This window comes from Coregonus clupeaformis, chromosome 6 (genome assembly GCF_020615455.1).
Source record: "Coregonus clupeaformis isolate EN_2021a chromosome 6, ASM2061545v1, whole genome shotgun sequence".
Lineage (NCBI taxonomy): Eukaryota > Metazoa > Chordata > Actinopteri > Salmoniformes > Salmonidae > Coregonus > Coregonus clupeaformis.
Genome location: NC_059197.1, coordinates 15745868 through 15759807, shown reverse-complemented (window position 1 = coordinate 15759807; position 13940 = coordinate 15745868). Strand labels below are relative to the sequence as shown.

Genomic DNA, 13940 nt, shown 5'->3' with positions numbered 1-13940 from the left:
CACATAATAGTACAATTGGTTAGAGGGCTGTAAAACGGCAGCCATCTTCTCCGGCGCCATTCTGAAAAAGTGATATAGTGTGTGATCTAATTGTATTTATGAAACATAATAAGCTCTGTTACTCATTCTCTCATGCCAGATGTGAAGATTGACTGAACATTTTTTCTCTCCCTCAGGGCATTTGAATTAATGGCAGCTTAACACCTTTTTGGAGGTTACGAAAGACTGGACCCCCCCCAAAAAAACTGGACCTCTGCCTCTGTATGGAAAGATCACCCTTGCCTGAGGAAACAGGAGCCAAACCGGTAGGACGACCCATTGTGTGGAGCAACACAGCAGGCACACCACCATGTTCAGCCTGATTAAAAAGGACAAGGAGAAGGATGGAGGGAAAAAGGAGAAGGACAAGAAGGAGAGGATGTCTGCGGCGGAGCTGCGCAGCCTGGAGGAGATGAGCATGAGGCGTGGCTTCTTCAACCTCAAGAGGGAGTCTAAGCGGGATTCCAAGAACAAGCTGGAGATCTCCAACCCCATCCCCATCAAGGTGGCCAGCAGCCACGAGCTCAGCCTCACTGACATCGAGTCAGACGGCTTGAGCAACCGCAGTAGCATGGTGCTGGACGCAGACGGCCTGAGCGCTGCCAGCTCCACCGACGACCTGAAGGGCGAGGGGGGTGTTGGTCTGGACAAGGACAGGGGCTCGGTGCGAGACCGTGTGGCCCACTTTGGCTCCATGGCCAAGCACAACTCCTCTCAGGTCATGAAGCGCTTCTCCTTCTCCCAGAGGAGCAAAGAGGAGAGCCCCTCGGAGACCTCCACGCCCTCGGGACAGAACTCAGCCGCACCGTCCCCGCAGGTGGAGAACAAGGTGTTCAACCCGCAGCGCAAGCACAGCCTCCAGCAGCCGAAGCCGGGGGTGGGGGTTGGGCCAGCACCTTGGCCAGTGCCGGTCAAGAAGGCCCGCATCCCTGAGGTGGTGGACAAGACCTTCCCTGCTGACCTGAGGCTCCCGGCCGTCATCCCTCCACAGTCTCCGGAGCCGCGGGAGCTGGACCTCCAGCGCCGCAACACCGGCGACTTTGGCTTCTCCCTGCGCCGTACCACCATGCTGGACCGCGGAGCCGACGGAGGGGTCTACCGGAGGGTGGTGCACTTCGCCGAGCCTGGGGCCGGCACTAAGGACCTGGCCCTGGGGCTGGTGCCGGGAGACCGTCTGGTGGAGATCAACGGGCGAAACGTGGAGAACAAGACCAGGGACGAGATTGTGGAGATGATCCGTCAGTCTGGGGACACGGTGAGGCTGAAGGTGCAGCCCATCCTGGAGCTGAGCGAGCTGAGCCGCTGTTGGCTGAGGAACACCGAGGGCCTGCGCCGGGAGGCCCTGGATGTAAGTTACCCCCAGTCACTCCTCCCTTTACCACCTAGATAGACATCCCATTCATACCTACAACTTCTAGAGAGGCAACCCACGGGCTGATTCTTCTATACGGTAGGGGTGAATTGGACCCAACCCTCCCAACACATCACACTCGTTGGTGTGGGTGTGTGCAAAGTCAGTGTGTTAACTTGGTGGAGTGATTCACCAATGCCAAGGTTATGTTTCATGTTTTAGCAGGATGGGTGTTGTAATTCTGGAACTGTCTGATGATGATCACTGTTGCTTCTCTCTAACTAGGCCTAACAAACAACCACATTTCCCACACAACTCGTTTACAGGAGGCCCAACCTATGGGGTGGCCCAGACACTTAACAGTCTCTCATTGTTTCCACAGCGCACTTCAATCCAAGTCCAGTGTGTTTTTTTGTGTGAAGTAACAGAAAACTCCCCAAGTAAAAAAAAAAACAATTACAGAACAGAAATGTTCAGTTGGGAAAAGTTAGTGACGAACTTACCACAGCTCTGATGGATTGAAGCAGTTTTTATGAGGCTCTTCTTGCCATGTTTCTTCCTCTCCTTACAGACCTTCTGTAATGTTTAGGTTTCAGCCATGCTTTCATGTGGGTGTCTGGGCTTGATGTAAAAATGTCATCTTGATATGTGCAGCCCAGCCCAACATGTATTGGTGGACGGAGTCTACTCCTGCCCGGACCGCCTGGTTGATATCAAACGGAAGCTGTTGAGGCTAATCTTGTATTTTATGCACTGCTTCCTCATTGGTTTTATATAAGAAGGGTAGATACATATGTAAGTGTGTGTGTTTACGTGTTTGTTTGTGTGTGTGTGTGTGTGTGTGCTTCAAACACTATGTCTGCATGCTGATTTAAGTAGAGGGTGTGTCTGTGTTTGTGTGAACAGGCTACTGTTCTGGAACTGCTGTCCAGTTCAGACAAAGATAAAGTGTGGTCAAGGCAAACAAGGCTCTACAACTCCAGCTGTGTGTGTGTAGGTTGGATAAGACTTCTTTCTTTAATCGCATTAGGGTTAGAGAAGATGGGCCACACCCTCCTCATGCTAACATGCAACTTGCAACAGTTGGAATTGAAATCAGTTTGTGATGATTTTCGTGTACTACACTGCTATAAAGAGTGTGTGTGTGTGTGTGTGTTTGTGTGTTCACCATGTCCTGTAACCACTCAAGAACAGTAGACAATGTATCATGTTTGTTCAGTCATCTGCAAATAGTTATACTGCTGCGTAGGTTATGTATCAATTATTTTTTGAAAATTATATTCCTATGCAAGAATTTTCCAACAGCTAGGCATAACCACAGTGCTCTGAGCCAAGTCCTTGTTTGTAATATTGTGGACTGGATGTTTGTGATGTTGGTTAGTAAGACGGTTATGTTACTGTTCCAGTGCAATAGTAGATTGTTGTGGAGTGGTAAAAAGGGTGTGTTTTGGGTTGTGTGTGTGCAATTATGTGTGTCTGTATACTTGCAAGTGTGTTGTGTGTTTATGTGTGTGTGTAGTGTGGTAGGCCTTGTCCCTGATTAGGTGGCACACAGTGGTCTGACTGCAGTCAGGGTCAGGGAGTGTTTTTAAACATGAAGGATACTCTGTGCCTAATAACTAGGTTTACTAAATGGTCACACATACACTGGCAATTCATGGCCATTTCTGTTGTCACCCAACACCAAACTGCTCCTCTTGATTTTTGTATCTGACCTTCAGCCTGGAATAATTGGTTATTTGAAGCTTGAGGGCATCAAATGGGCCAGTCTTTAATGCACAGATGAAAAGCCTACACTCTTAGAAAAAAGGGTTCCAAAAGGATTCTTCGGCTGTCCCCATAGGAGAACCCTTAGTCGTTCTTTAGTCTAGTCTGTGAAAGGCAATGGAATAGGAAGGCACAAGCTCGTCTTAGCAAATCTGTCTAAGTTACACAGTGAAGACATGGCTGGCTACTGAGAACCTGGGGTCATGAGAAATAAGCCTCCTTGGAGAGACTTGAAAAACACTGGGGAAATGATCTGTTCACCCAAAAAGTGCTTTTTTCACAAAACGGTGACATGGTAGCACTGCCAAACCCCTCCCACTCCCCCACCCCTCCTGTCTTCCTCACTCCGGAATTTTCTGCATTGTTCTATTTTGGAATTGACCAATAAACAAAGAAGGACTTGCTTTGCTGTGCTGTTCAGTTTGAGGCCAGCCTCTCACGTTGTGCTTTTCCTGGGTCTGCACCTCCCTCCCTGTGTAGTGTAGCCTAACCCACTGCTGTCTCCTAGAGCAGGAACAGGGAGAGTAGATCAGAATCAGATCCCAGACGCAGACTTACTTCCACTGCTGTGAGAGGATTAGTCTCAATCTGACAGCTCATGACGATGCAGTCAACACCCTGAGAAGTGTGCATTGGTGTAGGGCTGGGAATTGTCAGGGACCTCACGATACGATATTAGTAAGATACTTAGGTGCCGATTTATACGATTTGTATTGCTTTTTAGTTTAGTTTATTTTATCATTTAAATCAAGGTACACATACAAAATTATGCACTTGATTAAGAATCATCAAGGATAAACACAAGTCTACAACTTATTTCCATTGATAGAATTTGGCAAGTGTGGCATATGTGGCAGAATAAATGTTGCGATTCACACGATTCTATATGTATTGCAATTCGATACTGGGATTTTATTGTGATTTGATGTTCCAAACATATTGTCTGCTCCAGAGAGAAGTGAGAGCATGAGAACGTTTGTTTGGATCAGTCATGGAAATAAATGTGCTGAAAACATGTTGACTCTCAATTTAAAAAGAAGATGAAGAACAAGCTATAGGATGAAAAATACCAAAGGTACAGCTGACTATCGATTATAATATTGTCTAAATTAATATATACCCCCCTCCCCCCCAAAACACTACATTGGAGCTGCTAAGACTAAATTAATTTGGTGACTTCTTTGTTCTCTGCAATCAACCCTGCTCCCTTTCTGTCCCACATCCCTGCCAGCACTCTCCCTCTCCCCTCTGTCGTCTTCCAGCTGATGCCCCCTCTACAATACTGAGTCTTTGTTATCGCTTGTCATATAGCTCTATCACGTAGCGAGCAGTCCTCTCCCCTAAGGGGGGTAGGGAGGCCAATTTGGAGCTTTTTGTTTGTGTCCCTCAATTGGTTGAGTTCAAGGGCCCTTGTGACACAAAGTCCTAATGAAAGTATAATCTGCCCCAACCGCAATGGAATTCATCTGCTGAGAGCGAGCCCTGTTCTGGCCACATGTTGTTCTCTGGAGTTTTTGGGAGAAAGAGAAATAATGTATTTTCTTGCGGAGATGGAGAGTGACTCTGGGACTGAGGGCACTTCCTCCATTGGGCCCTAGAGTTGGTTTCTTGGGAAAAGCTCCTTTGAGTCACAGTGTGGATAAGAGTTGTTTTTTGACCAAGAGGCAGAGCGCTCTGTTTTTATCACGCAAACAGGAAGTGAGGGCTGCTTGGGGGTTGGGGAGTGTGATTTATATGTCCCAGTCTCACTAAGCAGAAGGCCAGCTCTCCATCACTTTGTCTTCTAAAACAAACATAAACAGCTTGTACGGTCGGGTCATCTGTTCAAATGAAGGAGAACCAACAGAACGGTCATTTCTCAGTTCGACAAAGGCTGTAATGGCGCAACACAGCCAGGAGGCACGCTTCACAGTGACACAAGCAACTGCTCTACTGGAGGCACATTTCACAGTAACACAAGCAACTGCTCTACTGGAGGCACATTTCACAGTAACACAAGCAACTGCTCTACTGGAGGCACATTTCACAGTAACACAAGCAGCTGCTCTACAGGAGGCACGCTTCACAGTGACACAAGCAGCTGCTCTACAGGAGGCACGCTTCACAGTAACACAAGCAGCTGCTCTACTGGAGGCACATTTCACAGTGACACAAGCAGCTGCTCTACAGGAGGCACACTTCACAGTAACACAAGCAGCTGCTCTACTGGAGGCACATTTCACAGTGACACAAGCAGCTGCTCTACAGGAGGCACACTTCACAGTGACACAAGCAGCTGCTCTACTCTCTTCTCTTGATTTATAACCACTCTCCAACGGGTCTCCAGGTTCATGGTAGAAAGACATTCAATGCAGAGTCTGTTTCATAAACATTAACTATGATGGGTTTTTTATTCAGCTAAAATGTGCAGTGTAGGCACCTCTACCGTATTAATGAAAGGAAATATTGTTGTCAATCCTAGAGTAGGGAACATGGGCTTGTACCACAACTGTCCAAGTACCGTAGGGACACTAAATGGACGTATGTGCTATATATAATTAGTTGAAAGTCACAGGGAGAAATAATAATTCCAGTACTTGTGCTGTTTAGGGCGTGTACTGTAACTGTATAGAAGAATGTCCCCTGGAGGCTGCTGTGACCCCTACAGTATGGCCCTCCATCCTCTTGGAGCCAAGTAGCTCTTGGACTAGGGGGGTCGGTCGGGCGCTAGGGTTGAGTAGGGGAGTGTTTTTCTATTTTTAAAGTCTTAGCAGAACATAATTGCACATTTTTTACATCCAACTTTCCCTGGCAGAGAACAACATGTTGAAATTCTCCTCTTCCATAGCTAAGGAATGTGAGGAGGACAGGGATCAGAAGACTGCCCAGGAGTGTGCTCTGAAATAGGGCTTTAAAAATGAACACACACATGTGTGAGCAAGTTGCCCGTGAGTGTGCTCTGAATACACACACACACACACACACACACACACAGTGATTTACCAGTGATCCAGACAGACAGGAAGCTCCCATTCTCCCAGTCAGTGGTTCATGTGGAAAGGATATCCTGCGAGGGGCACCAGGATCGGGAGAAGGGATAAAGCATTGCTGTTCACAGGAACAAACAAGATACATAGGTCTATATTGGCCCTGGATAAGGCTGAGGAGGGTCCACCCAGAAAATGGGCCCATACAGGAATGTGTGAGTGTATAGGACTTAATTCTAAACTTAGGCAAAATGCAACAGGTTGAGTAATTTGTTTGAGGCTGCCAGTGTGTAGGACTTTTAGAAACAGGATTCCTCCTCCCATCTCTCTTAAACAGGCCTTTTTGTTCTCCCTGAGCTTCTCTCAGAGCTTAATCCAAATCATCATGAATTTACTGTACCTGGATCCATGTCAAACCTGATCAGTAAGGCACGCCATGCCAGGATCCAGACATGTAGCCTACGTCTGCTCCTGCACCTCTCTCTCTCCTGCTCACGCAAAAACCCCAAAGCAACCCCAACCAGGCCCATCTGGAGTCATTTGGGTCCATGGTCCAAAGTGGCTAAGGGAGCCTATGTTATTAAATGTATTAGTCAATTGTTTACGTCTGGGTTTTATGATGCACATTAGTTTTAATAGCTGCATGGCTGCCGTTTCCTTTCCTCCTCTCCAGTCCTTCTACACTGATCAAAAATATAAGGTGCAAAAGATCCCAGAAATGTTCCATACGCACAAAAAGCGTATTTCTCTCAAATGTTTTACACAGATTTGTTTACACCACTGTTAGAGCATTTTATCCTTTGTCAAGATAATCCATCCACCTGACAGATGTGGCATATAAAGAAGCTGATTAAACAGCATGATCATTACACAGGTGCACCTTGTGCTGGTGACAATAAAAGGCCACTCAAATGTGCAGTTTTGTCACACAACACAATGCCACAGATGTCTCAAGTTTTGAGGGAGCGTGCAATTTATTTTTATTTTATTTATTTCACCTTTATTTAACCAGGTAAGCCAGTTGAGAACAAGTTCTCATTTACAACTGCGACCTGGCCAAGATAAAGCAAAGCAGTGCGATTAAAAACAACAACAACACAGAGTTACATATGGGATAAACACAACGTACAGTCAATAACACAATAGAAAATCTATATACAGTGTGTGCAAATGTAGTAAGTTATGCAATAAATAGGCCATAGTGCAAAATAATTACAATTTAGTATTAACACTGGAATGAGAGATGTGCAGAAGATGATGTGCAAATAGAGATACTTGGGTGCAAATGAGCAAAATAAATAACAATATGGGGATGAGGTAGTTGGGTGGGCTAATTACAGTTGGGCTGTGTACAGGTGCAGTGATCGGTAAGCTGCTCTGACAACTGATGCTTAAAGTTAGTGAGGGAGATAAGAGTCTCCAGCTTCAGAGATTTTTTCAGTTCGTTCCAGTCATTGGCAGCAGAGAACTGGAAGGAATGGCGGCCAAAGGAGGTGTTGGCTTTGGGGATGACCAGTGAAATATACCTGCTGGAATGCATACTACGGGTGGGTGTTGCTATGGTGACCAATGAGCTAAGATAAGGCAGGGATTTGCCTAGCAGTGATTTATAGATGACCTGGAGCCAGTGGGTTTGGCGACGAATATGTAGTGAGGGCCAGCCAACGAGAGTCAAGGATCGGTAGGATAGTCAGTTTTACGAGGGCATGTTTGGCAGCATGAGTGAAGGAGGCTTTGTTGCGAAATAGGAAACCGATTCTAGATTTGACTTTGGATTGGAGATGCTCAATGTGAGTCTGGAAGGAGAGTTTACGGTCTAACCAGACACCTAGGTATTTGTAGTTGTCCACATATTCTAAGTCAGACCCGCCGAGAGTAGGGATTCTAGTCGGGCGGGCGGGTGCAAGCAGCGTTCGATTGAAGAGCATGCATTTAGTTTTACTAGTGTTTAAGAGCAGTTGGAGGCTACAGAAGTAGTGCTGTATGGCATTGAAGCTCGTTTGGAGGTTTGTTAACACAGTGTCCAATGAAGGGCCAGATGTATACAAAATGGTGTCGTCTGCGTAGAGGTGGATCTGAGAGTCACCAGCAGCAAGAGCGACATCATTGATATACACAGAGAATAGAGTCGGCCCGAGAATTGAACCCTGTGGCACCCCCATAGAGACTGCCAGAGGTCCAGACAACAGGCCCTCCGATTTGACACATTGAACTCTATCTGAGAAGTAGTTGGTGAACCAGGCGAGGCAGTCATTTGAGAAACCAAGGCTATTTAGTCTGCCAGTAAGAATGCGGTGATTGACGGAGTCGAAAGCCTTGGCCAGGTCGATGAAGACGGCTGCACAGTACTGTCTTTTATCGATCGCGGTTATAATATCGTTTAGGACCTTGAGCGTGGCTGAGGTGCACCCATGACCAGCTCGGAAACCAGATTGCATTGCGGAGAAGGTACGGTGGGATTCGAAATGGTTGGTGATCTGTTTGTTAACTTGGCTTTCAAATACTTTCAAAAGGCAGGGCAGGATGGATATAGGTCTGTAACAGTTTGGATCTAGAGTGTCACCCCCTTTGAAGAGGGGGATGACCGTGGCAGCTTTCCAATCTCTGGGGATCTCAGACGATACGAAAGAGAGGTTGAACAGGCTAGTAATAGGGGTTGCGACAATTTCGGCGGCTAGTTTTAGAAAGAAAGGGTCCAGATTGTCTAGCCCAGATTATTTGTAGGGGTCCAGATTTTGCAGCTCTTTCAGAACATCAGCTATCTGAATTTGGGTGAAGGAGAAGCGGGGGGGCATGGGCAAGTTGCAGCGGAGGGTGCAGAGCCGGTGGCCGGGGTAGGGGTAGCCAAGTGGAAAGCATGGCCAGCCGTAGCAAAATGCATGTTAAAATGTTCGATTATCGTAGATTTATCAGTACTGACAGTGTTTCCTAGCCTCAGTGCAGTGGGCAGCTGGGAGGTGTTGCTCTTATTCTCCATGGACTTTACAGTGTCCCAAAATCTTTTGGAGTTAGTGCTACAGGATGCACATTTCTGTTTGAAAAAGCTAGCCTTTGCTTTTCTAACTGATTGTGTATATTGGTTCCTGACTTCCCTGAAAAGTTGCATATCGCGGGGGCTGTTCGGTGCTAATGCAGTACGCCATAGGATGTTTTTGTGCTGGTCAAGGGCAGTCAAGTCTGGGGTGAACCAGGGGCTATATCTGTTCTTAGTTCTGAATTTTTTGAATGGGGCATGCTTATTTAAGATGGAGAGGAAAGCACTTTTAATGAACAACCAGGCATCCTCTACTGACGGAATGAGGTCAATATCCATCCAGGATACCCGGGCCAGGTCAATTAGAAAGGCCTGCTCGCTGAAGTGTTTTAGGGAGCGTTTGACAGTGATGAGGGGTGGTCGTTTGACCGTGGACCCATTACGGACGCAGGCAATGAGGCAGTGATCGCTGAGATCCTGGTTGAAGACAGCAGAGGTGTATTTAGAGGGTAAATTAGGCAGGATGATATCTATGAGGGTGCCCAAGTTAACGGATTTAGGGTTGTACCTGGTAGGTTCCTTGATAATTTGTATGAGATTGAGGGCATCTAGTTTAGTTTGTAGGATGGCCGGGGTTTTAAGCATATCCCAGTTTTGGTCACCAAGCAATATGAACTCTGAGGATAGATGGGGGGCAATCAATTCACATATGGTGTCCAGGGCACAGCTGGGGGCTGAGGGGGGTCTGTAGCAAGCGGCAACAGTGAGAGACTTATTTCTGGAAAGGTGGATTTTTAGAAGTAGAAGCTCAAACTGTTTGGGCACAGACCTGGATAGTATGATAAAGCTCTGCAGGCTATCTCTACAGTAGATTGCAACTCCGCCCCCTTTGGCACGTCTATCTAGACTGAAAATGTTGTAGTTGGGAATGGACATTTCTGAATCTTTGGTGGCCTTCCTAAACCAGGATTCAGACACTGTTAGAACATCAGGGTTGGCGGAGTGTGCTAACGCAGTGAATAACTCAAACTTAGGGAGGAGGCTTCTGATTTTAACATGCAAGAAACCAAGGCTTTTGCGGTTACAGAAGTCAACAAATGATAACGCCTGGGGAGTAGGAGTGATACTGGGGGCTACAGGGCCTGGGTTAACCTCTACATCAGAACTGGTCTTCTAGTGCGTTGGGTACAGAGAATAAAAGGGGCAGATTTCCGGGCGTTGTAGAATAGATTCAGGGCATTATGTACAGAAAAGGATATGGAAGGGTATGAGTACAGTGGAGGTAAACCTAAGCGTTGGGTAACGATGAAAGAGAGCATCAGTGGAGGCACCGATTGAGCCGGTCTCTGCGTGTGTGGGACAAAGGAGCTGTCTGAGGCAGGTTGAGCGGGACTGGGGGCTCTACAGTGAAAGAGAACTGTAAGAACTAACCGAAACAGCAATAGGCAAGGGATATTGACATGGGAGAGAGGCATAAAGCAATCACAGGTGTTATTCGAGAGAGCTAAGACAACAGCTGGTAATTGAGACGAAAGTTTGGGCTGATTCTAAACAGATAAACAGGATAGGGTACCGTATAAAGGAACATTCCAGCAGGCATCAGCTGTGTAGTTGAGTGATCATAAGGTCCAGTGAACAGCAATAAGTGAGTCCAGGAGTAGTTCAGTGGCTGGTAAGCCACAGGCGAGCAGGAGGCACGGCTGTTGATTGCGTGTGCTAGCGGGCCGGGGCTAGCAGATGGATCTTTGGTCGTCACAGCGGGAAGCCTGTTGAAACCACATCAGACGATTACGTCGGCAGACCAGTCGTGATGGATCGGTGGGGCTCCGTGTCAACACTAGGAGGTCCAGTCCGGTTGACAGAGAGGTAGATAGCCGGGAGATGGGCCTGGCTCGAGGCTAGCTCAAGGCTAACTGGGGCTAGCTTCGGACAGTGGTGATTAGCCAACAACAACAGCCGCCATTCGGTAGCAGCTAGCTAGTTGCGATGATCCGTGGTTAAGGTCCAGTGATTCCGGCAGAAAATCCGATATGCTCTGGCTCGATAGCGCGATGTGCAGACTGTGCAGACTGGCCGATAATTGTCCAGGCTAGAGCTGGCTGGTAGGTAGTGCAGGCCACGGACAATGGTGAAGACCGCTAATGGTGGCTAATAGCAAGTAGCTAGTTAACTGGCTAGTTTCAGCCAGAGGTTCTGGATAAAAATAAAGAATGGAATCCGTTCGACATTGGGTGTGGCGGGTTGCAGGAAAGTATATTTAGTTAACGAATGGAAAGTGAGATTGAGAAATATCTACGAAAAAGACAAATAAAACTAAAAACTGGCTATTTACATGAGGACACTATAGAAAACACAAACGCACTGCTACGCCATCTTGGATACCCAATTGGCATGCTGACTGCAAGAATGTCCACCAGATCTGTTTCCAGATAATTTAATGTTATTTTCTTTACCATAAGCCACCTCCAATTTGGCAGTACGTCCAACCGGCCTCACAACCGCAGAACATGTGTAACCACGCCAGCCCAGGACCTCCACATCTGGCTTCTTCACCTGCGGGATCGTCAAAGGGGGGAGGGCAGGGTGCTGAGCAGTATTTCTGTCTGTAATAAAGCCCTTTTGTGGGGAAAAATGAATTCTGATTGGCTGGGTCTGGTTCCCCAGTGGGTGGGCCTATACCCTCCCAGGCCCACCCATGGCTGCACCCCTGCCCAGTCATGTGAAATCCATAGATTAGGGCCTAATTTATTTATTTCAATTGACTGATTTCCTTATATGAACTGTAACTCAGCAAAATCTTTGAAATTATTGCATGTTGCATTTTATATTTTTGTTCAGTATAGTTTCTAGATGTGTTGAGACTGTAGAGCAACGTTGTGAGTCAGTATGTGGATGAGGCACAGTGCGTTTTAATAGTCCTCTCTGGACTCGGGTATAATATCCCCTGTGAGAAGAGCTGTTCTGAGATCTGTCTGGGTGGGCCCCAGGCTAGCTGGCTAGTTCTCCACAGTGGAGGTAGGAGACTGCTGAGGAGAGGAGACTCACTACCTTGTAAAGATGCATCATGGCTTGTTACTGCAGTGTTGCCCACGGAGAGGGGAGAGGTTGTCTAGGGCTGGGGCTGGTCTCTCCCCCCCACAGCTGTGTACCAGATGTGGGCAACACACACACACACTCCTGCATGTATACACACTCATGCACGCAATACAAACTTACATATACACACACACTGGCTGAATCTATGCTGAATGCATTGAGAATGGTTATGGGTAATCCCTGGGGAGTCCCTTTGTTGTCATCCCCTCTGTTGTCCTGGAGAGGCCTTGTTGTTCACAGCCCTAGATCCCCAGCCTGTAACAGGACAGCAGAGCAGAGCATCTCTGCCATAGGAACAAAACAAATGCACCTCGCCACAGTAACGACTCACTGCCACAAACACTCCACTGACTTAACTAGTGTGTCCCACTCCCAGCCCAGCCAGCTCTTCCCTCGCCATGCTGCTGTTTGTGTGCTGTTTGTTGTCAGTGTGAAGTCAGTCCAGCAGAGAGACACTTCACTTGGGAGTGGCCTGGTGTGTGTGTGTACTAAACACAGCTCTGGAGGACTGGCCTGCCATGCCACTGACCCGCAACACAAAGCCTTCTGGCCACGCTGTGTTGCTCTGCTCTGAATCGGCCCAAAGTTTTTTTTTGGAGCAGGGAAGAGAGGGAGGAGTACAGTGTTTTGTTTAACTTCACTGAAGAACAATATGCTCCCAAAGGCCATAGTGATCAATGAGAGAATGCTGAGTGGGCTGCGAAACTTAAGAGTTAATGGGTGCAGTGCAGATGTATCTTCACCCTGCAGGGATATATACAGTGCCTTCGGAAAGTACTCAGACCCCTTGACTTTTTCCACATTTTGTTACTAAAATGGTTTCAATAAAAAACTTCCTCAGCATTCTACACACAATACACCATAATGACAAAGTGAAAACAGGTTTGTAAAAAACAGAAATACCTTATTTACATAAGTATTCAGACCCTTTGCTATGAGACTCGAAATTGAGCTCAGGTGCATCCTGTTTCCATTGATCATCCTTGAGATGTTTCTACAACTTGATTGTAGTCCACCTGTGGTAAATTCAATTGATTGGACATGATTTGGAAAGGCACACACCTGTCTATATAAGGTCCCATAGTTGACAGTGCATGTCAGAGCAAAAACCAAGCCATGTGGTCGAAGGAATTGTCCGTAGAGCTCCGAGACAGGATTGTGTCGAGGCACAGATCTGGGGAAGGGTACCAAAACATTTCTGCAGCATTGAAGGTCCCCAAGAACACAGTGGCCTCCATCATTCTTAAATGGAAGAAGTTTGGAACCACCAAGACTCTTCCTAGAGCTGGCCGCCCGGCCAAACTGAGCAATCGGGGGAGAAGGGTCTTGGTCAGGGAGGTGACCAAGAACCCGATGGTCACTCTGACAGAGCTCTAGAGTTTCTCTGTGGAGATGGGAGCACCTTCCAGAAGGACAGCCATCTCTGCAGCACTCCACCAATCAGGCCTTTATGGTAGAGTGACCAGACGGAAGTCACTCCTCAGTAAAAGGCACATGACAGCCCGCTTGGAGTTTGCTAAAACTCTCAGACCATGAGAAACAAGATTCTCTGGTCTGATGAAACCAAGATTGAACTCTTTGGCCTGAATGCCAAGCGTCACATCTGGAGGAAACCTAGCACCATCCCTACGGTGAAGCATGGTGGTGGCAGCATCATGCTGTGGGGATGTTTTTCAGCGGCAGGGACTGGGAGACTAGTCAGGATCGAGGCAAAAATGAACGGAGCAAAGTACAGAGAGATCCTTGA

At 47.2% G+C, this 13940-nt stretch overlaps 1 protein-coding gene across 3 annotated transcripts in view; it reads left to right on the top strand.

The window, feature by feature from the left end:
- LOC121567752 (unconventional myosin-XVIIIa) overlaps positions 1-13940 on the top strand; it is a 166142-nt gene that overhangs the window by 4170 nt on the left and 148032 nt on the right. For all 3 annotated transcript variants that reach the window (XM_041877997.2, XM_045218688.1, XM_041877999.2), the window contains exon 2: positions 177-1387. In XM_041877997.2, coding sequence (XP_041733931.2) covers positions 350-1387 — 1038 coding nt within the window. In that variant the 5' untranslated portion in view covers positions 177-349. The remainder of the gene's footprint in view (positions 1-176; positions 1388-13940) is intronic.